Below are 26,960 nucleotides of genomic sequence, written 5' to 3' on the forward strand. Positions count from 1 at the left end.
TCTACTAACTGATGCCAGGATATTTTAAGGAAAGTTTGGTAAAGCCATTTACCACAATTATGCTGATTGGTGAGTGAACACTTTCTTGGAAAAAGCAATCTGGAGCAGGTCTTTGATTATATTTATAAGGCTCACTAGTGTGGATAGATGCTTTGAGGCAGAGCTCCACTCCCCCATCAGTATTTTCTCAGTGCATCAAAGCTGGGCAGCTCAGGTTGGCAGGAGTGGGTCTCATCCCTGGCTGTACACTGAAATCACCAGAGGAGCTTTGGAAAATAATGATGCCTAATGAAATTGGGGTGATTTTGATGTAACTGCAGTGTAGTCTGGGCACTGGGAGTTTTAAAAAGCTCCACAGGTGATTCTAACCTGCAGTCAAGGTTGAAAATTATTCTAGAGCAGTGTTTTTCAAACTTTAGTGAGCTAAGAACCCCATGTAGGACTTGTTACAGTATAGATTTCTGGGTCCCAGCCCTGAGTTTCTGATTTAGTAGATCTAGAATGGGTCCTTGGAATCTGCATTTCTAATAAGTTCCCAGGTGATGCCAGTGCTCCTGGTATTGGAACCATACTTTGAGAACTTATGCTCTAGCAGGAGTAAACTATGTAAGCAGGGTTTAAACTGCTTTCTTAGTGCATTCCTATTAGTTACATCATGCATTTATGGTTCAATAATGTATGAAGTTAGTATATCACTTCTGCTAGGAGGCAGTTGAAAGAATGGTAAATAAATTCAGCCTATAATAATATTTATTGTAGGAACATTATGTGCTGGTTCATTTACACTGCATTACAATTTTGAGGTTGGTGCTATCAGCCCCATTTTACAGATGAGAATGCTGAGATGCAGATGTGTTAGTCATTGCTCTAGCACACAGATGGCAAAGGGGAAAGTCAGAATTTAACTTCAGGCCTGCCTGATTCTAAAACCTTTGTTTTTAACATGTTGCTAAAATCCTTATATATTTAACCTCTTTACCCATAAGAAGAGAAAGTTGCTATAGGTATCAAAAAAAAAACAAAAAAAAACAAAAAAAAAACAGTGTTACTTAAAAAAAAAAAAAAAAATCTCTACAAATCAGACTAAACAGTTCCCATGTAGGCATTGGTAGACTGGGGAGTTTGTTTGAGGGCTGTGAATCTTGTCCTGCTTCTCATGCTCCTGCATGTGGGAGCAGCAGGGCAGGGGAGGTTGGCTGAGATGTCAAATGACAGTGGGACAGAGCTGCTTTGCTGTAACAGTAGTCTGGGGACAATACCTCCAAGTCCATGGGCAGTTCTTGTCCAAACTGCACTGTCCTGGCAGCTTCTATAACTGCTGCTTGATCTCGATAGGTAGGAATGATGTTGTAGTTGAAACTCAGCTCATCTATAGGCAAATTGTATTTCCGAGCATGATTTTGAAGAGTTCCTGAAATATGAAAACCAGAAATCTGGGTCCTTCAAACAGCTGCCGCTTCTCAAACATGGTCTCCGCTTGCCTCAATTAGACTGCTCTAGCATTTGAGAGTTTCCTCTCCATCTTGAAGTCTCAACCATTAGTACCTTATTCTGGATTTGTTCATGAGAGAGGAAGCCTGAGGGGATGTTGGGAGGGGTGGAGCCATGGCAGGGCTCGGAAGAGGGAAGTAGGCCACGTCTCCAGTGCACTGCTCTGCAGTGAGGGAGATAAGCCAGTGCAGGAGTTCTAGAGCCCAATCTCTCTAACTTCAGAATCCTGCTCAGCTTGTCTTGCATGGGCTTGTTATAAGGGATTCAGAACAAGACAGATTCTAAAGACAGATTAAGGACTCTAGCTGGAGTGAGGGCTAAATGGAAGGGCTGATGGAAGGACGGAAGGAATATTTTGTAGAGGGAAGGGAGCTGTTCTGAGGTGGGGCTGGAGTAGGTGGCAAGCTGGTGGTGCCTTTGAGCCTGGGTTGCAAGGGGAATGGGGTATGCTGTGGACATTCACAGCAGCAGCAGTGCTCACACTGGCATGGCGGAGAGAGGCAGGGATTAGGTTGTAGGGGAACATCTGCTATTTCTGCCATCCTTTTCCCCAGCAAGTGAGGAAGAGCAGAGCCTCACTGAACTGCCCTATAATCAACTATCCACGGTTAGGTCATTAACAGTCATGCCTTTTCCCCAATTCCTGGAAACCCAGTATGTGACAAATCATGGTGTTTTCTGTGGGCTTTTTCTGGGGAAAGCATTGTTAATTACCTGTTAGAAATCCTTGAGGAAAGAAGAAACCAGAGATCCAGAAGGACTTAGGCTGCCCTCTTTTGAGCCACAACTAAAGGAGAAACATTATATCATAATGTATTGTTTTTCTGTAATGGAGTTTGTTATTTAAATCAAAGCCATATTTTGGAGGGCCTCTCAGGAGACAGAAGTTCAACGAGCTGAGTTGGTCACCAGCCCCATTCTCACTGCCTGCGTGTCCCCCTTCCTCACCCAGCAGCCTGACTATAGGTCCAGAACCTGGTTATTATAGGGGCTGTGGAAGACGGTAGACCACAGCAAGGTCACACCTGGCAGTTTGGACTCCTGTCAGATTGGTTCTGGACCTCACAGTGGGGTCCCAGGAACTAGATCTGAAAACAAAACAGGATGTGGGGATAAGGGCCCAGGGCAAAGTACATTGTAACGAGCATGGCTTTCAAATTGATTGAAGTTTCTTTGGGCTTAGATGATCCCTCAACAGTTGTTAGTGTTTTCGTTAGCTAGGGCTTCCTAAGGACCTTGAGGTCTACCATGGTCATCAAACCCCAAAGAAGTGACTTTTCTTACATCCACAAATGCAGTCCTCAGGATAAGGTCTTTGACCCATGATCCCAGAGGCTTCAGGGATGGGTAGGCTGTGCTGGACCAGAGAGAAGGAACCTGGTTGTTGAGGAAACTGTTGTATACCTTCTCCATTTCCTCAGACATCACTACAAGGCCAGCAATGGCTTTGTTGAGTGTTTCCAGAGAAGTCTGAAAGAACAAGAACAGGGGTGGGGAGAGGGTGCCTTTCACAGATGTAATCATCAAGTGAGTGCCACTTCTTTGTGGTGGCAGGTACTGCCTTTGGTTGAAGGGGCCCCTTGCTGGGTTCCACCCTCTCTGCACCTGTCTGCTGGGCCACACCCTCTAGTCTTTCATCCATGTTTACAACACATGACTATAGGGGTGTGAGACCTGGGGTGGGGAGCTGTTCAGGTGGTTAATAGTAGAATCCAATGAAGTGGGAAGAGGGGAAGGAGGAGAAATAGCCCTTGAAGCCTAGAGAAGTGGTTTCAAGAAATGCCACTGAATAGCTCTCCTTCGGGCTAAAGAAAAATGGGCCTGATGATTAGTTATTTGGGAACCATGGTGGTGGCGATGAGAACTACCTCATGCCACTGGCTAACTCTGCCCAGGGGCTGCCCATGGCCTCTGAAGTTATAGCAGAGAGGGAAGATTCTTAGATAAGACCAGTCTTTCTCAGTTGGTACCAGAGAGAGTCTCCTTGAACTGGAAACACTTCCTTAAGACATTCCCCTTTCCCTCCTCCCCTCAGCACAACAGAAATCAGAGGCAGGCAGTAGTCCTGGAAGGTGCCGGGCTGGCAGCAGCTATGAGAAATACAGGGTAATATTTGCCGCGTGGCTAAAGATGAAGGCAGGGCATATAGATTGGTATGGCCTGTGTGGGTTCCAGTTTTGTGAAAACTACTGCCATCTACTGGGAAGATATTATAGAAAGATGTTAGAGGCCAAATTTATGTTGATTTCAAAAAACAAAATAAGGTCCAGGACCATATAATTCTGGAGATAGGCCACATGTGGATGAACAAGGTTAGTCAGCCTTCCTACCCACCTCCCTGCCTCTCTTCGCAAGAGGCAGTGGTATGAAAACATAGAGTTTTAGTTAGATCGCCCTTAGGATGTGAGGAGCCCTTTGCTGCATCAGAGGGCAAGGAGGCTCTCGGCTAGAGCCAAGGCCGTATACCACCTTAGATACCGAAAATGGAAGAAGGAACAGAAGACTTGCATAAAATGCTGGGAGAATGCTTAAGTCGCAGAGGGGGATTAGACAGGTAGGGTCTTCTAGGTCTGCTTAAAATAGATGTCACCTTGTGGCCGAATCTCCCAGAGGAGGCAGTTAACACACGCTGTGTGCAGGGGGAGAAAGCACCCTTCCCAATGTTCTCTGTGGTGAGAAGCCTGACTGACAGGGTGGCCTCGTCTCTCCCAGGAACTGCCCTGTCTCATAGTTCTAACTAAAGGGAGGAGAATGGGCTCCCCTGGGTGCCCCTACCTTCCTTCCCCTTTCTTATTGCTACCATGGTGAAGTGAAGGTGAGGCTGAGACAGAGTCAGGGCAGGACTGGGCAGAGGTAGGGGTGGGGGGTGGCAGTGAGGGTCCACCACCCCTGCCTCAGATAGGAGTGCTCTGCTGACTCCCCATTGCCTTGCAGGCTGCTGCTTCCTGGACTCCTCACTCTTCCCCTTCCTGTAGGAGAATTCCTCCATTATTGGGAGAGTGATGTTTGACCAGAAGGGTCCATGAGGAGATTTGAGAGCCACTCTCATTCACTCGTGCATTCAAATATTCGTAAAGATTTAGTATATGTTAGGGACTAGGGAAACAAAGATGACTACTATACTAGTTTCCTTTTCTTCAAGAAGTTCATTGTCTAATGGGGGAGCCATCCTTGTGGAGGGGTAATTACAAAGTAATGTGCAAGGTACAGTGATAGACACCTGAAATGAAGGAGCGGTGAGGGGCTTGTAAGTTATCTGATGGTGGAGGGACAGGCTGGTGTGTCAGGAAGATTTTTTGGAGGAAGCAACATTTGGATTTGTTCATCTTCAGGGAGGTGAAAAGGTCATGATGTGGAGGAGGCGAAAATGAGCAGCATCAATGTCTGTCCTCTGAATAGTGGTACTCCCTTAATTTTAGCTGGGCACATAGCAATCCGATATAGAGACTATATTTCCCTCCACCCTTGCAGCTGGTGTATGGCCATGTTACCAAATTTTGGCTAATAGGGTACAAGCAAAAAAAAAAAAATGTATGCAATTTCTGGGTCGTATTTTTATGCAGAACATGCTTTTTCTCAGCCCTCTTTCCCCTGTCCCCTGGCTAGCCAAAGGGGACAATAGGAGCAGCCACCATAGGCTCAGAGATACAAACTATCTGTTGAGGCTGAAGAGCCAGCCCTCCAGCTGGGATCCCTAGATGAGCTCATAAAGCAAGATTAACTACCCGTCCTATAGGGATTCCTCTGGGCTGTTAGCTGAGATGGAAGTGAATTTTTATCTTGTTTGATCATTGTATTTGGAGGTCTTTATCATAGTAGTTTAATCTCTATCCTGGCTTTTTCAGTAGTGATAAGCCCTGAGCTGACCACCTGGCCTGCAGACCCGGGTATACAGCTGATTAGATACATCGAGATAGGGTAACAAGGACACTGGGATCTGCAGCATATACTGATGGAGGCATTATTAGAGAAGGGGAACAGACTTGTCAGATGAGGGTCAATTCAATTTTAGACTAGTTGTGTTTGAAGAGTTGTTAGTATATCCAAACAGAAATGTGGAAGGAGTGGAAATGGAAAATTCTTATGACAACAGGCTTCTCTACAAAGCTTTGGTACCCAGCAGCTGTGCTGGCAGCGAGCGCTCATACATGTATTAACTTCAGTAGCCTGTTAAAGCGGTCCACTTCTTGTCCAAGAACGGTAGTCAAGGAGTTAAGGCGTCCTTGAGGATCCTTGACGAAAAGGCTCTCAGATGCAGTCTCCATTTCTAGTGTTTCTGAAACACACACAGCTGATTCCTCAGATTGATTATCACCGATTTCTGTCCTCATAACATTGCTACTGTAATGCACTTACCTTAACTTTTACAAAACCAGCTTCGTGTCTGGGCCTCGGCTGAATGGGGGTCAGGCCATGCAGACCTCGGTGGCAAATGCCAGCAGGACAAGCAGCTACCTGGTAGATGAGGGCCATCCCTGAGACCAGAGGTGCTAGGGACCCTGAGTCGTCTCTGCCATGCAGGTATGGACCCCCCCCTCTTCCCTGCATGCCTGCATCGCATCTCAGAGATGAGGGGTTTGGGGGGGTGGAGAACGAGGGATGAGGCAAATGTAGCATTTTTCTTGTTACTGAGCATTATTCAGAGGGACTTACTCAGTTATTAGACCCATGGTTCAAGCTGAATCGAAAGTTTTGCTCTTCCTTTTCTCTACAGGCTAGCAAATGGAGGCTCACATGAGCTATAAAAAAATGAAGGACCAGCATTTTCCCTGCATGTCTGAGTAAGGTGTTAGTGAGTGGCTCTGAAGTACATGTACCAAATTCCTTCTGAATTCACATTTTCACTGCTCTAGAAGAATCATACAGCAGTGTGGCTTGGTCTAGGCTCAGGTCCCCAGTGCTGTGCTTACGTGTCCCCGGTCTCCTATTAGCTCCTCACAGGCTATTCCAAACCCTCACTTCTTTTATTGAACTAGTCATATCCCTGTTCCCTTAGCTTCAGCAGATTGCATCATTTATTTCACACTGAAAGGATAAGCCTTATTAAGCTCGGAGAGAAAAATATGGGTGTCAGTGGAACTCCGTGAACCGAATACACGGTATTCCAGCCAGCTATCTGCCTAGGCATCCCTTTCTACCCAGCCCTCCATCTTATATTTGTTAAAAATTGCTTCCTAAACTAAGTTTACATCAACATCAACAGACCCCTCTACTCAGGAGGCATTCTTTTGAGGGCCTGTCTTGGGAGGAGTTGACTTGCTTCCGAGGTCACACAGGGCTTTTCTTCTGGGGGTCTTGGGAGGATTGGCAAGATTGTCTGTGGTATGGTGACATAATAAGAAATATATATTTTGGTCTTTGTCCCTGGTTCATTCTGGCTGGAGCCCCCAAAACCTTTGTAATTTCTTAAGTAATAAGAGTGATAGGAGCATCATTTCTTTTTTCATTTTTAATATTTGGGTTTGGCCCCGGCTCGTGAAATAGCTTCTGAGTGTTAAAGGTAAAAGGAGCATCTTTCATTATTCATAACATAAACCTGAGTTTTTGTTAATGAGGTGGCTTTGGAAAGCCTGTAAGGGTAGGGGGCTTGTTGTCAGGGGGACCAACCATGTGATTAGACTGTTGGAACTTTCAACAGTTCCGACTGACCTCTTGGGAGAAGGGAGAGGGGCTAGAGATTGAGTTAATCACTAATGGCTAACAGTTTAATCAATCCTGTCTAATAATGAAGCCTCCATAAAAACCGTAACTGGAGGGGTTTGGAGAGCTTCCATGTGCTAGAAGGGCAGTGCACCCTAACTCCGTGGAGACAGAAGCTCCTGCACTTGGACTCTTCTAGACCTTGTCCTGTACATCTCTTCTTGTGGTTGTTTATCTGTACCTTTATTATTTATATGTAAATATTTTCCCCTGAGTTTTGTGAACCATTCTAGCAAATTATAAACCTAAGAAGGGTGCTGTGGGAACCCGAAAATTATTGCCAGTTGGTCAGAGGTATAGGCCACAACTTGGGACTTGAGATTAGCATCTGAAGTGGAGGGCAGGTTTGTGGGATTGAGCCCTTAACCTGTGGGGTCTGTGCTAACCCTGGTTGGTTAGCATCGTAGTTGGACTCTAGGATACTCAGTTGGTGTCCAGAGATTTGGAGAACTGCTTAATGTAAGGGAAAAGCCCATGTTTGGTGTCAAAAGTGTGAGAAAGAAGCAGTTTACTTTTATAATACACTAAGAAATGTAAATCTACAGTCATTCTAAGAAAAGTGTGAAAGTAGATCTTTCATCAATTGGGAAGATTCCTTAACTCACCAGAAAACAAAGTGATATTAATTTAGCCATTTTTCTTGAATCTAGAAAAAAAATGAAACAGATTCTAGAGCAGGGCTGTCTAATGGAACATTTTACAATAATGGAAATGTTTTCTGTGTTGTCCAATATAGTAGCACTCAAAATGTGGCTAGTGCACCTGAGGATATGAATTTTAAATTTTACTTATTATATTTAAGTAGCCACATGTGGCTAGTGGCTACTCTCTTGGGCAGCACAGGTCTAGAGACACTAGGAAGCTCAAGAAAAAGTCTGTTAAAGTTACATGGGGCTAGAAACCAACTTGCTCCTAATGCTTCCGGCAGTTCGGTTGTTGAGGTGCTCATGGCCTCCAGTCTATAAGTGGAGAGCTCCATGTCAGAAGTGCTTGCTACAGGGGATCCCTGGGTGGCTCAGTGGTTTAGCGCCTGCCTTTGGCCCAGGGTGCGATCCTGGAGTCCCGGGATCAAGTCCCACGTCAGGCTCCCAGCATGGAGCCTGCTTCTCCCTCTTCCTGTGTCTCTGCCTCTCTCTCTTTCTCTCTATGTCTATCATAAATAAATAAATAAATAAATAAATAAATAAATAAATAAATAAATAAATAAATAAATCTAAAAAAAAAAAAAGAAGTGCTCTCTACATAAACAAAGGTGTATATAATAAAGCAGATTTGGAGACCTGCTCATCACTCAGCTTTCTGAGTTTATTCCTTAAAGTCATGATATACAGAAGCCAGGGATTATTTATTACCTGGAACTCTGGTCTGGACTGAAGCAACAAGTTCTTGGACAATTTCATCATTGCTTTTTCCCTCTCCACCAGAAGATGACCTTGGCTGAACCTCAAGTATGGTGTTGATTAAAGTGTTGGTCTCTTTGTACTGTAATGGTAGGAAGGGACAGAACAGTGAAGACTCAGATTCTTAGAAAATAATTTGCAGCACAGTTTACTTATAAAAATAATGGCAATTGTCAAAAAAGAAATTTTTTTTAATTTTTTTTTATTTATTCATGATAGTCACAGAGAGAGAGAGAGAGAGAGGCAGAGACACAGGCAGAGGGAGAAGCAGGCTCCATGCACCGGAAGCCCGACGTGGGATTTGATCCCGGGTCTCCAGGATCGCGCCCTGGGCCAAAGGCAGGCGCCAAACCGCTGCGCCACCCAGGGATCCCAAAAAAGAAATTTTTATGTTGAAGATAGAATTGGTAAAATGTGCTCATTGGAAATGCACAGTACAGGTGACCCTTGAACAATGCAGGGGTAAGGAGGATTGCCCCTCCTGGTCACATAGTCGAAAATCCATGTATAACTTGATTCTTCAAAAACATAACCACTGGGGGATTTTTGGGTGGCTCAGCGGTTTGGCGCCTGCCTTCGGCCCAGGGTGTGATCCTGGAGTCCCGAGATTGAGTCCCACATCGGGCTCCCTGCATGGAACCTGCTTCTCCCTCTGCTTGTGTCTCTGCCTCTCTGTCTCTCTCTGTGTCTGTCATGAATAAATAAATAAAATCTTTTTTAAAAAAAAACAAACATAACCACTAATAGCCTACTGTTGATAAGAAGCCTTAGCAATAACAGTTGATTAACACACATTTTGTATATGTATTATATGCTATATTCTTAAAGTAAGCTGAAAAAAAGAAAATGTTAGTAAGAAAATCATATGGACACCTGGGTGGCTCAATCGGGTATGCATCTGCTTTGGGCTCAGGTCATACTCCCAGGGTCCCTGTTCAGCAGGGAATCTGCTTCTCTCCCTTCTGTGCTCCTACCCCACTCAAATAAATAAAATCTTAAAAGAAAATAAGAGAAAATACATTTATAGTACTGTATTTATTGAAAAAAAAAACGTGTACAAATGAACACATGGTTCAAACCTGTGCTGTACAAGGGTCATTGTACATGGTGGTCAGTTATATTTAAACATTTTTGGTTGAACAATAATGTGAATGTTCTTAATGCCACCAAACTGTATACTTAAAAATGGCTAAAGGGTAAGTTTTATGTTATATATATTTAACCCTAATAAAATTGATTTTTTTTAGCTAATCATTTAAAAGACAGTTTATAAAAATGAAGAAGCAATAATGAGAATGCTCTTTTGAAACATGCTTTTATTTAAATGACTTTTTTCTTTTTTTCTAAAGATTTTATTTATTTATTCATGAGAAACACACAGAGAGAGAGGCAGAGACATAGGCAGAGTGAGAAGCAGGCTCCATGCAGGAAGCCCAATGCAGGGCTTGATCCCGGGACCCCAGGATCATACCCTGAGCCAAAGGCTCAACCGCCCAGCCACCCAGGTGTCCCAGTGACTTTTTTTTTCAATTAGAGAAGTAGTATGGCTTATTATAGAAAATTTAGAAAATACAGAAAAGCATAAAAAAATATTCTTGGGATGCTTGGGTGGCTTACCCATTGAGCGCTGCCTTTGGCTCAGGGTGTGATCCTGGGGTCCTGGGATGGAGTCCCACATTGGCCTCCTCATAGGGAGTCTGCTTCTGCCTCTGCCTATATTTCTGCCTCTCTCTCTGTGTCTCTCATGAATAAATAAATAAAATCTTAAAAAAAAATTTGTGATCCTGCTTTCCAGAGATATTTGTAACTGTATCCCCAGTTGGACATTTTCTCTTTTATGTGCATCTAATTTAAAAAAAATGAGCACATACAATTTTTGTAGTATTCATTCTTTTTCAATTTCATGAATATTTTTCTCATATCACTGAAAATCTTCACGAATCATGCTTTAAATGACTGTGTGATACTTGGTGGTATGAATGCATCATAATAGAGTTATTAATCTACTTTTTTTTGACATTTCTTGTTTTTTGATCTTGTAGAACTCTGTGAATAGAGTATCTATAATGAATCTCATCCACTATATTTGAAATTCTTTAAATGATATATTCCAAAAGAATATATTTAAACTGGATATTTTTACATTGATTTCTAAAAGCACTGTACTGATTTATACTCCCAATAGTAGTGTTTCAGAGGACCTATCTTTATCTTTGCAAGAATTAATATCTTTGCTTAAAAAATCTTAAAAAAGGGCAGAGGGAGAGGGAGAAGCAGACTCCCTGCTGAGCAGGGAGCCCCATGTTGGGCTCTATCACAGGACCCTGAGATCATGACCTGAGCTGAAGGCAGATGCTTAACCAGTTGAGCCACTCAGGCACCCCTGAATTCTATTTTTAATTTTTTTGAGGAATCCTATCCTGTTTTCCTCAGTGGCTGTAGCACTTTATGTCCCCACCAACAGTACACAAGGATTCCAATTTCTCCACATCCTTACCAACACTTGTTTTGTTATTTTGATAGTAGCTATCCTAATGGGTGTGATGTTGTATCTCATTGCAGTTTTGATTTGCATTTAACTATGATTGGTGATGTCAAGCATCTTTTCATGTGCTTATTGACTGTAGATCATCTTTGGAGAAATGTTTACTAAGTCCTTGCCCATCTTTGAATCAGGTTGTTTGTTTTTTGTTGTTGTTGAGTTTTAGGAGTTCTCTAATATTCTGGATATCAACCCCTTATCAGGTGTAGGATTTGCAAATATTTTCTCCTATTCTGTAGGTTACTTTTTTACTCTGTTTATAGTCTTTTTTTTGATAGTGTCTTTAAATGTAGAAAATTAAGAACTTTTTATGAAATCCAATTTGTCTGTTCTTTCTTTTGTTACTTGTTTTTATGGTGTCATGGTCAAAAAATCATTGCAAAAAAAAAATCATTGCCAAATTCAAGGTCATGAAGCTTTTCTTTCTTTTCTTTTCTTTTTTTTTTTTAATTAAGCTTTTTTCCTATGTTTTCTTCTAAGAGTTTTATTGTTTTAGGACTTACATTTGGATCTTTTTCCATCAAGTTAATTTTGCATATGGTGTTAGTTAAGGGTCCTACTTTATTCTTTTGCATCCAGTTCTTTCAGCAACATTTGGTGAAAAGATTGTGCTTTCCCCTTGTCAGAAATCATTTGATCATTTATGTGAAGGTTTATTTCTGGACTCTTTTGTTCTATTCCATTGGTCTATATGTCTGTCTTTCTGCCAGTTCTCCCCTGTTTTGCTTACTATAAAGTTTTATTGATTTCTAACTTTATTTCATTGTGGTTAGAGAAGATACTTTGTATGATATCTATCTTTTAAAACCTATTATTACTTTAAATTGTGGTCTCACATGTGGTCTCTCCTAGGAAATGTTCCACATGTGGATAGTTAACTTTTTCTCAGGTTTCTTTTTTGTTGTTTCAAAAATGTTTTGCTTGGTCATGTCTTTTAATTTTCTCATGATGTTTTTCATATAGTAACATCTATTGGCTTTTTCTAATTTGATTTATTTTCTGTTGCTTTTTGGTGCTTAGAAATTCCTATTCTAAGGTTAGCTAAATATTCTGATTTTTTTCTAGATTTTTTTCTATTCAGAAACATAGGATCTTTTTCATTTATTTGTTGGAAACCTTATGTACTTTTCACACAGGTCTTGGGAAGGTAATTCTTTTAGTTCTTCATGTTTAGATGCCTTTGCAAGAATATATCTGGAATGGGTGATGGGATGTTCTGTGATATTGTCTAAGATCTTCCAAATCTATCCTTCATCAATCTCTAGTCCTTGGCTTTGAAACCTCAGTCATAACACTTATCATATACTTACCTGAGAGAGGGGCTCAGAACTTGGGATTTTAGATCTTGATTGTTAAAATTATATTTTACATGATAGACATTCTTTCAGATATGACTTTTGACATATTCATTAGGCCCTAAATACATATATGAAATATTTACTTAATGCTATAGTTAAATAGTTTGGTGTCCTTGCTTAGTGCCAGCCATTAATATGACTTTTTCTATTTTAGTTCTTGACTTCTTGATTGGATGAAAGAGTCCTGAGACATTTAGTACAGCCAGTCTGGTATTATTTCCTATGATAGTAACTGACTTAGATACAGTGAGCAACCATTTACAGTTCTCTTCTCCTAGCAAAGATTACGCTTTCTTGTACACTTGCAGATAGGTGGGCCATGTGACTAATCTGGCCAATGAAAGGTGGACTGTGTATCTGAGGTAGTGAAAAGCCTATGAATAATTCTCTAGTCTTTCTCTTCCTATGCTGCTATGAATGAAGGGGCCATCTGTTCTAGATAAGGCAACTACAATATAATAGTGCTTCTGTTAGATTGGGTTCTTCTTCTTTTTTTAAATTGGGTTCTTGCATGGTTGTGTGGAGAAGAGCCTTTTTGTCAACCTGCCAATATAGTTGTTGGTGGATTAAGCAATTGGGATTTGAGTACTTTTCTTACTGCAGCATAACCAAGTCCATCCTGACTAATATAGTAGCTCATCTACACTTTTGGGAGGAGGCTGGCGATAGGGTGGGCTAGATGCTACCATGAGCTTTTTTTTTTTTTTTTATTGTAGTTCTGCCAGAATATGTACAAGCATAGCTTCAGTATTTTTTTCTTTCAACAGAACAAAAAATTGTTTGTTTTTTGTTTTGTTGAATCTCCTTGCACTATCTTCCGTATCTATTATCATCTCTCATCGTTTTCTATTTCTGGACATTTTAATCTCCATTATGGAAAGCTCAGGTTTGTCCCCTATATCACATGTATGATGATCTATATACTAGTCCTGGTCTTTAAGCCTCCAGAGTAGTTTTTACTTCTGCTGTGGTAGTTCTAGTTTCCTTGAAAGACTTCATTCTTACATATCCCCTGGCATCCTTCATATATACATGTCAACTTGTTCTCAAATTCTTGCTTTTTTCTTTCATACAGGCTGTGTCTTCTACCCTATCGCAGATGCCGAAACACATTTATCTATCTATCTATCTATCTATCTATCTATCTATCTATCTATTTATTTATTTATTTGCAGCAGGTGATTTACAGAGGGCAAGTCTGTATCTTCTGGATAGTGTTTTCTAATCTTTTATCCTATATTTTCTCGCTATTTACTCAGCCTCTGCTGTTTTTTTTCTTTCCATTTATTAAGCCTCTAATAAGAACAGAGTTAAGAGGTATCTGTTAGTGCAGACAATCTATACAGATGGCCCTTGACTTCTGCTCATTATTACCTTAGGAGGGAATTTCTGCCTTGTATCTCCAACTGATGTGCACAGGTCAAGGTCCAGTTGTCTTTACTAGTTCCTACTAAGCATCTATGTAAGTATAGTTTGGGCTGAGGAAGGAATCATTTATATCTTTTGTGTAAAGACTCTATTGATGACAGGCAGGATTAGCTAACCTAAACCGGCTAATCAAAGAAAAGAAATCTGTTGGCTCATACACTGGGAAGAAGAGAACACAAGTCACATGGGTCCTAGGCATGAATGGATCTAATGTTTTCTCTCTGGTACATGTTTGATTGTTTCTCTCATTCTTTCCTACATCAGATGAGCTTCTTTCATGTGATAGAGGGAATGGGTTGAGTGTCAATGATAAGGCCACAGACAGCTATAGATATACAGTATCCTAGTCAGTGATTCCAAAGGAAAGAGAAAGTCCTCCCCTAATCCTAGAATCTGTATATAGTATATCTTAGGGAAGAATTCTCTCTCATTCAACATAGTCCATGTACCTGCTCCTTGGACCAATTTGAGTGGCCAGGTGATGAAATGCTGCCTTTGGCCAGGCCTGAGTCACATACCCACCTCTGAAGGTAAGGGAGTCTTACCAGAATTTCATGGAATGAGGAAGGGGCTGTTAGCCCAAAGGGAAGAGATGGGAGTAGGGCATATAGTATACCAGAAAAGTGGAGAAAGGGAGGCTAGACGGAAAAACATACCACAGTGCTCACTATATGCCTGCTGTCTCATTCTCAGTCATTGTGAACCAGTGGAAAACACAGAACTACTGTGCACATTGCCAAGAGTGTTACCTCTACCAGCAGTGCCATATTTCTCACAGGATACAGCCAGGCTTACTATGTGTACACTGCCCTTTCCCTTCTTTCATCCCTTGCCCCATGTGCCCCACCCACTCCAGAGCAAACAATCAGATATGAGTGAATATTAACACTTGGTTTGGCCAACTCTCTTCCCGAAAGTAGAATAATGAAAAACAAAATATTATTAACCCCTCACTAAAAAGCAAAGCAATTTTTAATGGTAGAGAACCATGACATAAGGTGGTAGAGCACTGACCTCCTGGAGTTTTTCTGGAAGTTCTACTGTTGTTTCCTGCAGATTCATTGATGTCTAGGTAGATATCACCCTCTAATGCTTCTATGGGCAAAATTTAAGTTGAAAAGGAAGATGATTCCCTTCAGCCTTGTGAGCAAGACTTAATATCCAACCTTTATAGTATTCCAGGACCTAAGGGACAGACCTTATTTCATGGCTTTGGTTCATCCACAGATGCCTGGCCATGGCAGATGAATAAACTGGAAAGGTATGTAATACCTAGATAATGGAGGAGCCTCAGGCGCCATGCTGAGGAACTTGGACTACTGTGGGTAACAGAAGTGGGGCATCAGAAGATCTTACAAGAGTGAAATTAGCCAGTTTGCTCTTTGGACCTACTGCTGGGGTCTGGTACTGTAATGCTGATGAGCCATGCTTTTAAAGAACACTGTTTTATTTGTCTTGGATGTTTGTTACCGTACTTTTACAACGTAATCATCTGTGGATTTGTAAACCTTTGTGTAATATAATACAGATCTTCCCAGTGTGGAGAGAAAAGGGCAAAAGAGAAAGGACTGTCTGGATTATCGTCCAAATCTCCATGTTAAGGTGGACTAGCAGGCAGATTAGGGACTAGGCAGGAGGCTGGATGATGGCCAGTGATGGAAAAATGTATGGTGATCTTAGGTGCTGTGAAGGATCCAGAAGGAACAGGCTAAGTTGGAATCAAATGCTGAAGTTGAGATCAAACATTTACTCTGCTTATTTAAGGATATTATAATTTATGGAACTAATGAGATGATTATTGATGTTTCAGGTTTATATACACAATATGATAATGGATTTTAGATTAAAAAGCCACATACCTGGAAAACTAGGTTGGCATTTTCATGCATTCCAAATATTTCTGGGTCATCCATCAAAGGCAGATTTTCAATGTAGTCCTTGAACTCTTGTAGGCTGTCAGCCAAGGGTGCAAAATAGATGCCTGTTTATTGAAAACACAGAGGGCAAATTTGTTTCAATTAGACTTTGTACCACCAAGTTTGGCCCTTCTCTGCCTGTTCAGATGGTGGCTTTAATCAACTGTCTTCCACAGAAAAGGGTATTGTTTTCCCCACTCTCCTTGCTTTCCTCACTCTCCTTGCTTTCAATACTGTGCCTGGTCTCTGCCTTTTGTTGAGGCCTTGAGTTGTGATTAGTATCCTAACCTTTTAGGGTGTCCTCTCCAGAAGATTCTGGGAACCCAGGAATGTGCTGCTGATAGCCATGCCTTGGTAAGGGCTCCAAATTTATAGAGCTTTGAAAACATATTTAGACTGAATACCACCCACTTTAGAACAAATACCTCAAACTGGTTACTACACAATAGATATTTTTGTGTTTTTACTGCCAAACTAGTTTTGGAGGTGGTCAAGCATGTGGCTGGGGTGGGCGGGCACGAGGACTAGGTTGTGATGTCTGGATGTCAGGAACTTCTGGATGGAAAACTGAGAGATGCTGTCAATGACTTCTTGGGAAAAGGTCCTTTCCATAATATTGAAAAGTCATTCACCTGATTCTGAATATTTATAATCCTCTTCTAATGTTTCAGGAGAAAAGAACCTTTTTAAGACTGTACGAAGGCATCTTTGATCCCAGGTGTCTGTAACTCTCCCGCCATATGTAATTTCACCTGAAAAGGAGTTTGCATTTTAAAACATATTTTTTTATTGAGATGCATACCCACATTCTAATAGGTTTATTTGTGTACACATTTTTGGAACTGAAAGTGAAAAGAGCATATCAGAGTTTCCTACCACTACTCCCTAAAGAGAATAAAAGTCAACTTTTAAAGGGCAGGAAAAAACCTACTATATGTACCCTATGCTAATTATTTTGCTTTCCCCAAATAATCAAAACCAAAGCCACTGAGCTCTATTTACATATTTCCTCCTCCTCCTTCCTTTTTTTGCTGTAAGTTACTGATTTGGGGTCTTTTTATTTTTAAAGGATTTTATTTATTGGAGAGAGAGAGCACAAGCAAGAGCACAGGGGGAGCAGCAGAGGGAGAGGGAGATGCAGGCTCTCAGCCTGATGCGGAGTTCAATCCCAGGACCCTGAGATCATGACCTGAGCCAAAGTCAGATGTTTAACCAGCTGAGCCACCCAGGCACCCCCTAATTTTGGGTTTAATTCCATCACTGAGCACAGTATTCTAAAACATACACACTTTACATAAAATACTGCCTATTTTTGAGACCTGCAAATAAATGGAACCAAAACATTTATAACAAGACATTCAAACTGCATACATACATTATAATTATTAAAATTAAGCTAGGAAGGAAAGATAGATCCAAGATGAAAGAGACAATGCCTCACAAAAATTATGTTGGGGAATTAAAACTTATTAATTTCCCCTCTCTCTTTTCACAGAGAAGCTACTTACGGCATGTTCCACGGTCGTCCCAAAATTATAAGTAGGAATGATATCTATTCTGCATTGGAATAATACCTATTGCTGATATAATTCCTTGGGAAAATTCCAGATCCATTGCTACATTTCATTATTTACCACTGTAGGGTTCCCAGAAGGATTTTACCTATGATACTGATATTGTCAACTTCTAAATTCTCGGAATGTTCATTTGTTCTCTTCATATCTTCCATTATGTCAGGAAGAAAGTTTTCCATTCTCTTTTAAGCTGAGATGATTGGTTGAAAGAAAGTTATTTCAGTCTTTGGAATCTCCATAATTTATTTCTAAGAGAGCACTGTCTTTACTTGCACCTCTTATAGGGACACTTATATTCCCTGAAGCACATTTGGTCTGTCTTGTTGGATTAGCCACTCAGGGAGAGGGGAGAGGAAGTAGATATCACAGCTGATGGTCAAGTAGCTAAATCTCTGTATTAGCAATTTTAAGAGGGAAGAAAGAGATTCTGCTGTATTTTCATGGGTATATTCTTCAGTTGCCTTCTAGGAAATCTTGGAACACAAAGTTCAGTTACATCTTTGTAGTAGGTCCATCTAGTCTGCGCCTAAGTTAAAGCTCCTCTTGGGTCCTTGGGGCTGGATGGGAATTAAGCACAAGTTTCTCCAATTGTGTGATGGTGTCTGGAAAAGGATGATGCCAGGAAAACTAAGACTTCTATCATTAGTAGGTGGTGAGAGAAAAGAGTTGCCCTAAAGTGTATTTTTTTTTTGAGTCACAAATGACTGCATTTTGAGAAGCAGCATAGAAATATTTTCCTTACATATTATCAGACTTTGTACTCCTCCATCCAGATTGAGTTTTATCCTTTGCTTGGATCAAACTGCATAAATAAGGAGCTCCACTATTTTGACTCAGAGTAGATGACTCTTGGGCTCACTTTTAGGAAGGAGTCTTCTGGGTTTGGTCTTCCCAGAAGAAGAACCTGTGGAGGAGGTGTCCACCATACATGCCCACCACCTGTCCTGGCCTTGGCATCACAGTCCCTGAGGGTCTTGTTGCAGATCCCAATGTGGTGGCTTTCCCCTTGTCTTCCTCACCTATCTCCAGGGGCTGGCCCAATACAAACTGGGTAGGCCTTAGGTTTGGCTTTGTCTTTGCCTACTTTGAGCTCAGATGTGTCTCCTGGACTTATGCATTGCTATACCTTACACTATAAAATTTTAAGATTCCCCCCACCCCCAAATACTTTCCTATATTTAAAGCCTCCTCAGTATTTCTCTATTCTATCCCCACTGGTGTTGCTGTATCTTCTTGTTCAGTCCTTCATGTTGCTTTTATTATAGCTTTGTAAATTATTGCACCTCTTTACACCATAAAGGATCATGATTGCCAATCATCAATTACAAAGTAGAACCAAAATTAACAACACACACAGGTTTTTCATGATGTGCCCTCAACTTACCTTTTTAAAATTTTTGTTGAAGATAAAGCTCCTCTCCATGTACATTCCCTCTTCATACTGTGCACCAGCCCAACTCTATAGTCAGACCACGCCTCAGCCTGTTGGGCTTTTGTATCACTCTTCTCTCTGTCCAGTGTGCTCTCCTGCCTTTTCTCTCCTGGTGAGCCCCACTTAGCTCAGTTTAGCTGTTCAGCACTTAGCTCTCAGTGGAGCAGTCCCAGATTCTTCCAGGTAGTGTTAGTTGTTCCTTCTGAATTCCCACAGCTTTGCACATACACTTCTGATTTGGTAATTAGCTCAACATATAGTTTATTCATTACCTCCACCCTCCATGCCATGAGTTTTTGGCAGGCAGGGTCTACATTGTCTTTGTATTTCTAGCATCTATTGTTAGTAATATAAGGCAGTATTTTCTGGATTAATGCATAAATGACTGCCTAAAATACCACGCTATGGATAAAGCATTCATTGCCTTTGTGCTTCTATCCATTTTTTAAAAACAGTACTAATAAAGAGCTATAATTTAAAATTCATAAATCCACATAAAATTTACATGTATGATTCATTAATTTTTAGTAAACCTGCAATGTTGTAACCATCACCATAATCTAATTTTAGAACGTTTGTATCATCCCCCAAATGCAATCTTGTGCCCCTTCTCAGTCACTCCTCATTTTTGCCCCTGCTCCCTGCAACCATGAACCTACTTTCTGTCTGTATACATTTGGCTTTTCTGGAACTTTCATATAAATGGAACCATACAATGTGGTATTATGTGCTCTTTTTTCTTTTAAGATTTATTTATTTGAGAGAGAGGGAGAGAGGGAGAGAGCAGGGGGAGGAGTAGGGGGAGAGGAAGAGAATCTCAAGCAGGCTTCCTGTTGAGCATGGAGCCTAACTTGGAGCTAGATCCCAGGACCCTGAGATCAGGGCCTGAGCCAAAATCAAGAGTTGGATGCTTAATTGACTGAGCTATCCAGGCACCCCTGTGTCTGACTTTTTTACTTACCATAAGTTTACTTTTTTACCTATGTTGCAGCACCTATCCTTTTTTAATGGCTGGGTAGTGCATGCTATGGTAGTACATGGTATGTCACATTTTTTTTATCCATTCACCAGCTGATAGAAGTTTAGGTTGTTTCCACTTTTTTTGGCTATTATGAAATAATGCTGTATAAACATGTACAAAGTTTTTGTGTGGACATGTGTTTTCATTTTTTTCTGGGTCATATGGTAAGTCTATTTAAAACATTTTCCAAAATAGCAGCACCATTTTACATTGCCACCAGCAACGTATGAGGATTCTACTTTCTCCACATTCTTGCCAACACTTTGTTGCTGTTTTTTTGTTGTTTCATTTTTTTAATTTTAGTCATCCTAGTTGGTGTGTGAAGTGGTATCTCATTGTAGCTTTAATTTTCACTTCCTTAATGACTAAGCATCTTTTCATGTGTTTATTGGTCATTAATATGTCTTCTTTGGTGAAATGTCTATTCAAATCTTTTGCCCACTTTTAAATTGGATTATATTTCTTCTCACTGTTGAGTTGTGTTCTTTATATAATACTTTGTATATAGATCTTGGAAACTAGCCCTTTATCTAATACGTCATTTGCAAATATCTTCTCCCATTCTGTAGGTTGTCTTTGTTTTGTTGACTGTATCCTTTGATGTGCAAAAGCTTCTTATCTTGATGAAGTCCCAATAGTTCATTTTTGATTTTGTTTCTTTTGTCTTCCTGGATGTATCTTGCAAGAAGTTACTGTGGCGGAGTTCAAAAAAGGTGTTACCTGTGTTCTCCTCTAGGATTTTGAAGGAATCTTGTCTCACATTTAGATCTTTCATCCATTTTGAGTTTATCTTTGTGTGTGGTGAAAGAGAGTGGTCTAGTTTCATTCTTCTGCATGTGGATGTCCAGTTTTCCCAGCACCATTTACTGAAGAGACTGTCTTTCTTCCAGTGGATAGTCTTTCCTCCTTTATCGAATATTAGTTTCCAATATCTATAAAGAACTTATTAAACTCAACAGCAAAGAAACAAACAATCCAATCATGAAATGGGCAAAAGACATGAACAGAAATCTCACAGAGGAAGACATAGAACGGCCAACAAGCACATGAGAAAATGCTCCGCATCACTTGCCATCAGGGAAATACAAATCAAAACCACAATGAGATACCACCTCACACCAGTGAGAATGGGGAAAACTAACAAGGCAGGAAACCACAAATGTTGGAGAGGATGTGGAGAAAAGGGAACCCTCTTACACTGTTGGTGGGAATGTGAACTGGTGCAGCCACTCTGGAAAACTGTGTGGAGGTTCCTCAAAGAGTTAAAAATAGATCTGCCGTACGACCCAGCAATTGTACTGCTGGGGATTTACACCAAAGATGCAGATGCAATGAAATGCCGGGACACCTGCACCCCGATGTTTCTAGCAGCAATGTCCACAATAGCCAAACTGTGGAAGGAGCCTCGGTGTCCATCTAAAGATAATGGATAAAGAAGATGTGGTTTATGTATACAATGGAATGTTACTCAGCCATTAGAAATGACGAATACCTGCCATTTGCTTTGATGTGGATGGAACTGGAGGGTATTATGCTGAGTGAAATAAGTCAATCGGAGAAGGACAAACATTATATGGTCTCATTCATTTGGGGAATATAAATAATAGTAAAAGGCAATAGAGGGGAAGGGAGAAGAAATGGGTGGGAAATATCAGAAAGGGAGACAGAACATGAGAGACTCCTAACTCTGGGAAACGAACTAGGGGTGGTGGAAGGGGAGGAGGGCGGGGGGTGGGGGTGACTGGGTGGTGGGCACTGAGGGGGGCACGTGACAGGATGAGCACTGGGTGTTATTCTGTATGTTGGCAAATTGAACAATAAAAATAAATTTATTATTAAAAAATATAAATAAAGTGCTAAATGGTAAAAAAAATACTTTGTATACAAGTGCCTTATCAGACATATGATTTACAAATATTTTCTTTCAGTTTGTGGCTTGTCTTTTTACTTTCTTTATGGTGTTTGTTGAAGTAAATGTTGATGATGTCCATTATTATTTTTTCTTTATTGCTTGTGCTTTTTTACATCTTATCTGCTAAATCATTGCTGAACCCAAAGTCACGAAGATTTACTTCTGTGCTTTCTCCTCTGTAGTTTAAGCTCTTACATTTAGTTCTCAGGACTCATTTTGAATTAATTTTTATGTATCATATGAGATAAGGATCCAAATTCATCCTTTTGCAGATGGATACTTAACATTCCCAGCATCATTTGTTGAAGAATTATCCTTCCTCCATTGAGCCACCTGATACCTTTGTTGAAAGTTAGCTGACCATCAGTATAAGGTCAACTGACCATCACTATTTTGATAAGCAGTGTTGGCCCTACTGGGGTAGTAGAGTGCTGGAGGCCAGAGTATAAGGTCAGCCCCTAGATTCCAAGACCACCCCTTTTGGTCCACTCTGAGAATGGTCCTCATTCATTTTCACTGTTGTTTCCCTGCCCTCTATTTCCAAGGTTTATTTGCCTTTCATGGCTCTAGATCACCTGATTCCTCTCTACTCTTCTCTATTTCCCTTATTACCAATGAAAACCATTCATTCCCATTATTCCCCCTTTCAGAGTGCCCTTCTTCTCCCAGTTCCCAGTGTAAATCATTTCTTCATTACTTGGGCCTACATATTCCAAACTGGACCTAATTTTGGCACAAGGTCCCATGTGGCCACAATGAATATTTTCTAAAAAATTTAATTCCTGAAATATTTTTCCTTTTTTCACAAATATACATGAACAGGTCTCTGCTAGTCAATCAGTGTTCAGATTCTTATGAATTTAAGAGCACAGACCCTTGAGGCTAGACTGACTTATAAAGTCTACCACTTATAAACTGGGTGCCTCAGTTTCCTCACGTATAAAATAGGGATATAACAGTCCTCACCTCATATGATTGTTATGAGGATCAAATATGCTAATTCTTGGGAAGTGCTGAACACAGTAGTTGCATGTATCAAGAAAGATACAAGGTTTTGCTATTATTATTTGGGAAAACAGCTGCCTATTTTCCATGTGTAAATATTCTCAGAATATCCTTATCACAGTCTTATCTTCACAAAGGGACCATTAGAAGTCATCATCACCACCATCAAACACTGGGGAAGGACACCATTTTTATATGGGCCATGCCCTGGCCATGTGGGCATACTGACCAGTAATGTAAATTAGTGCATCCCAGGGAATCTTTCCTTCTTGGCAGTAAAGGTTGAGGTTCAGTAAAGCGCATTCCCTGTCACTGTCATTAAATTCATAGCAGATATTCCAACCAAGAGGACCAAACTTTTTTCTCTCCTAGAAGGGAAAATGAAAATAGTCTTACATAAAATTTGATAAATTAGCTTTGTATAAAATACTGAGAAATGAAAGGTTTCTATTGAAGTTGGGCATCCTCATTCTGTTGACATCATGTTAAGATCATGTTAAAATCAGTTAAGATCATACAGTTCAACTTCATCTAGGCTTTCAGTTTGGCTTTCAGCAAACATGGGTGGCATCTCTTCCTCCAGTCCTGGCTTTTCTCCAAAATTTCCAAAAGAAAACTTGACATTACTAGAAATATGATAGAAGGGCATCTGTCCTTCATGGTAAAATAAAATATTTCCCCATCAAAATAGGCAAAAAAAGACTGACACTAATCATCCATCTTGTGGCAAAAGCTACTCCCAGTTCTAAAGAGTCTGCCTACCATCTAAGCTTTTAAGTCATATCACTATGTGCTGATTACATGCTGACTTCTCTGCAGTGACATTTTTTAAACTAGTACACAGAATCATAACCCTTGCTTCATGACTTCACATAGTGACCTCTTTTTCTTTCTTCATTATCTCCCTATCCCATCTTAATTTCTTAATTCCAAACTGATGATTATACCAGAGGTCTCATATTCCCTCCTCTTGATTTCAAAATTTCGTAAGTGTTGAACCACTTTCCCATCTCAGCTGTTTTTATTTGTACAACAAGGGCCTTGTGCCTAGAGCCCCCGGTCCCAGCCTCTCAGATCTCCTCTGGGACCTTGTTTACTTATTTATTTAGGTCATATTTTGCATCTTTAATCTTTGTTTTTTTCTTTACAGATTCTCTGTAGACCATATACACTTGAAACCCAGGCAGCCAGTCTAGTTAAGACATCATCTAGAGACGTGTAGTCAAAGAGTCAGAATTTATTTATTTATTTATTTATTTATTTATTTATTTATTTATTAAATTTTTATTTATTTATGATAGTCATACAGAGAGAGAGAGAGGCAGAGACATAAGCAGAGGGAGAAGCAGGCTCCATGCACCGGGAGCCGACGTGGGATTTGATCCCGGGTCTCCAGGATCGCGCCCTGGGCCAAAGGCAGGCGCCAAACCGCTGCGCCACCCAGGGATCCCAAAGAGTCAGAATTTAAATGCAGGGTCTCAGGATGGACACCAGATCACAGCAATGAAGTTTGAGCAGAGGGAAGGAGAAAGTAGTACTGAGTTGAAAGTCATCTTTCAGGGGACTTTGGGGCTCTGGTCACAGGGAAGAGGATCTTAAGGGTAGTAAGCCCACCCAAAAAGGGCCAGGTGAGGATGAAACTATTGCAAGGAAAATGATGGACTGACATGATATATGTGCAAATGAGGAATAATAAAAATAATACTGAAATTTTGAATGCGGGTGATTGAGAGATGGGACTACCAATTTCAGGAGTAGAGTCTGGAGATTTGGGAGACTTGGGAGTGAGACATAGCTGAGGAGGTCAATTTTGTGCTTTTGAATTTGACCTCGTGCATTTATCCAGGTGATGATGTCCCTTAGATCAGAGTAGAGCTAGGAGGCAAAGCTGAGGTGAGGGGAGTACGGAGATCAGCCACTGAGTGAGAACAACTTGGCTTCAGACCCTGAATGGGGCCTCAGCACTTTACAATGCCATTTGTAAGCTTTCATGTCATTCCCACTTTTTATTTATTTATTAACATAATGCACTTTCTTTTTTCTACTAAAAAGCAAAAGTTGGGTGTACCTGAATAATTGCGTGGAAGAAACAAATGCCAAATATTATTTGTCTCCATTTTCTTCCAAGTATGTTTTCTTCAAAAAACGAAGGTGTCATTTCAGTAAATGCCCGTCTGATATTTGCACGTAAACCTTTCGGTGGCTCATTGGTTACCTGGGTTCAGACACATATATGGCAGAAAGGGTGATTTTATCGATTTGCATTATTTCTGAATAACACACAGAGACTGAAGCCATTGAGAGGATGTAGATAACTGATACCCATGGGGCATTCCTGGTATGTGGGGGCTTGCTCTGTATCTTGCTCAGCCTCAGTCTCTGCAAAGTCAGGCCTGGTGGGGGTCTTCAGATCTACAGTGGATGAACCGTCTCCACAAGAATCTCAGACAATTTCTTTTGGTGTTCATTTTTCTAAATATGGCCAGAAAGTATTCTCAGGCCTTCTTCAGCATTGGATTTTCCATGCATCTCAACATATGTCATCCCTTGATGACATGGGACAGGAAAGGAAGAAGCATCTCTTGTTCCTGAGTGATCATTTGTATGCAGAAGCTTCCTGTATATTGGAGAATTCCCAGCACTAAAACCCAGCAGCCATACTACCTGTAGGTCTCCTGTCTCTCAAATGCTGAAACATTCTCTTAATTCTGGGAGGGGTTCCATTCTTACCACTCTGGATCCTTGACATTTTCTTATACTGTTGAATGATCAACAGGCTAGGGCACATAAAGATGGGCAGTGCCTTGGGAAACTGTGTGCCTGCATGCTATGAGGTGAAGGGATACTGACTTCCACCTTCCCACCTTGGCCACCCAGACTTTAATGTGGTCCTGCACAAGGCCTGGGCTCCCTGGACCCACTCGGGGAACATTCTGAGGCTAATCATTTTGCACCATTCCAACCATGTGCATACATTACCTTGACAGAATTTTGAAGAACTGTAACGGGAAATGTACTACTAGGCATGGAACTTAAAAAAAGTCGAAAAGTGTCCTTGATAACAATAGCTGTTCAAAACAAAGAGAAAACAACAAAAATGGAAAATGCTTAAATTATAATAATACTTTTAAGTAATAAATACTTATGGGATAGCAAGAAAAATGCTGTGAGCTCTGTTTAAAGACTAGTTTAAGTATTTTATGTTGTAAAATGTTCTAAAATGGAAGTAGAAGAAATCTTTTTGGAAACTCTTAATACATGAGAGTTTGCCAATCTAGATGTTGGCACATTTGAGTAATGAAATTAAGGACACAGGGACGCCTGGGTGGCTCAGCGGTTGAACGTCTGCCTTCAGCTCAGGGTGTGATCCCAGGTATGGGGATCGAGTCCCGCATCGGGCTTCCTGTGAGGAGGCTGCTTCTCCCTCTGCCTATGTCTCTGCTTCTCTCTCCGTGTCTCTCATGAATAAATAAATAAATAAAATCTTAAAAAAAAAAAAGAAATTAAGGACACATTAATTTTCAATACTTTTTTAAAAGAAGGTTTTATTTATTTATTCATGAGAGACACGGAGAGAGAGGCAGAGACACAGGCAGAGGGAGAAGCAGGCTCCATGCAAGGATCCCAATGTGGGACTCGATCCTAGGGGTCTCCAGGATCATGTCCTGAACCGAAGGCAGATGCTCAACTGCTGAGCCACTCAGGCATCCCTAATTTTCAATACTTGTTGCAGGTGTTAAGGGTCTCCTCTCTGAAATGGGAAAATTTTTCAGAAAATACCAGGATGGTTACTGCCAGTGCTCATGAAGTATTTTGTTTTTAAACAATTCAATTTTCAGCAAATTGCATGAAATGGTCAGAAAGTCCTATGGAGAAGAAAGAGATTTCTCCACTCTGCAGAGGAGTTGCAAACGGAACTGAGGGAGCAGGGGTAGGAACAGACTTCATAAGTAGCATGAAGACGTTCGGTCAATATGCTTACTTTGTGAGCTGTTGACAGAAAACCTAAGAAAATGAGTTCTATTCTGGGTTCAAAAGGCTGAAGTGAAGTTGGGGAAAATTATTGGAAGACACAGGCATCATTCCAGGATAACTTTCTTAGATGCTGGTTTTTAAGTACGTCTTATGGTGTTTCTCCAACATTCCAGGCTTGTTCCCTCCCTAGGGTTTTGCATTAGCTA

The 26,960-nt window shown here is 40.8% G+C and overlaps 2 protein-coding genes across 2 annotated transcripts in view; one reads left to right on the forward strand and one right to left on the reverse strand.

The window, feature by feature from the left end:
• Positions 1–26,960, forward strand: part of TRABD2A (TraB domain containing 2A) — a 165,889-nt gene that overhangs the window by 59,522 nt on the left and 79,407 nt on the right. The gene's annotated exons all lie outside the window — the stretch shown is intronic.
• Positions 1–26,960, reverse strand: part of DNAH6 (dynein axonemal heavy chain 6) — a 231,955-nt gene that overhangs the window by 5,997 nt on the left and 198,998 nt on the right. The window contains 10 exon segments of the mRNA XM_025453761.3: positions 1,260–1,411; positions 2,206–2,278; positions 2,776–2,961; positions 5,640–5,767; positions 8,544–8,673; positions 15,779–15,900; positions 16,468–16,587; positions 23,009–23,147; positions 24,848–24,994; positions 25,759–25,847. Coding sequence (XP_025309546.3) covers positions 1,260–1,411; positions 2,206–2,278; positions 2,776–2,961; positions 5,640–5,767; positions 8,544–8,673; positions 15,779–15,900; positions 16,468–16,587; positions 23,009–23,147; positions 24,848–24,994; positions 25,759–25,847 — 1,286 coding nt within the window.

The sequence above is a fragment of the Canis lupus genome, chromosome 17 (assembly GCF_003254725.2).
Source record: "Canis lupus dingo isolate Sandy chromosome 17, ASM325472v2, whole genome shotgun sequence".
Classification (NCBI taxonomy): Eukaryota; Metazoa; Chordata; class Mammalia; order Carnivora; family Canidae; genus Canis; species Canis lupus.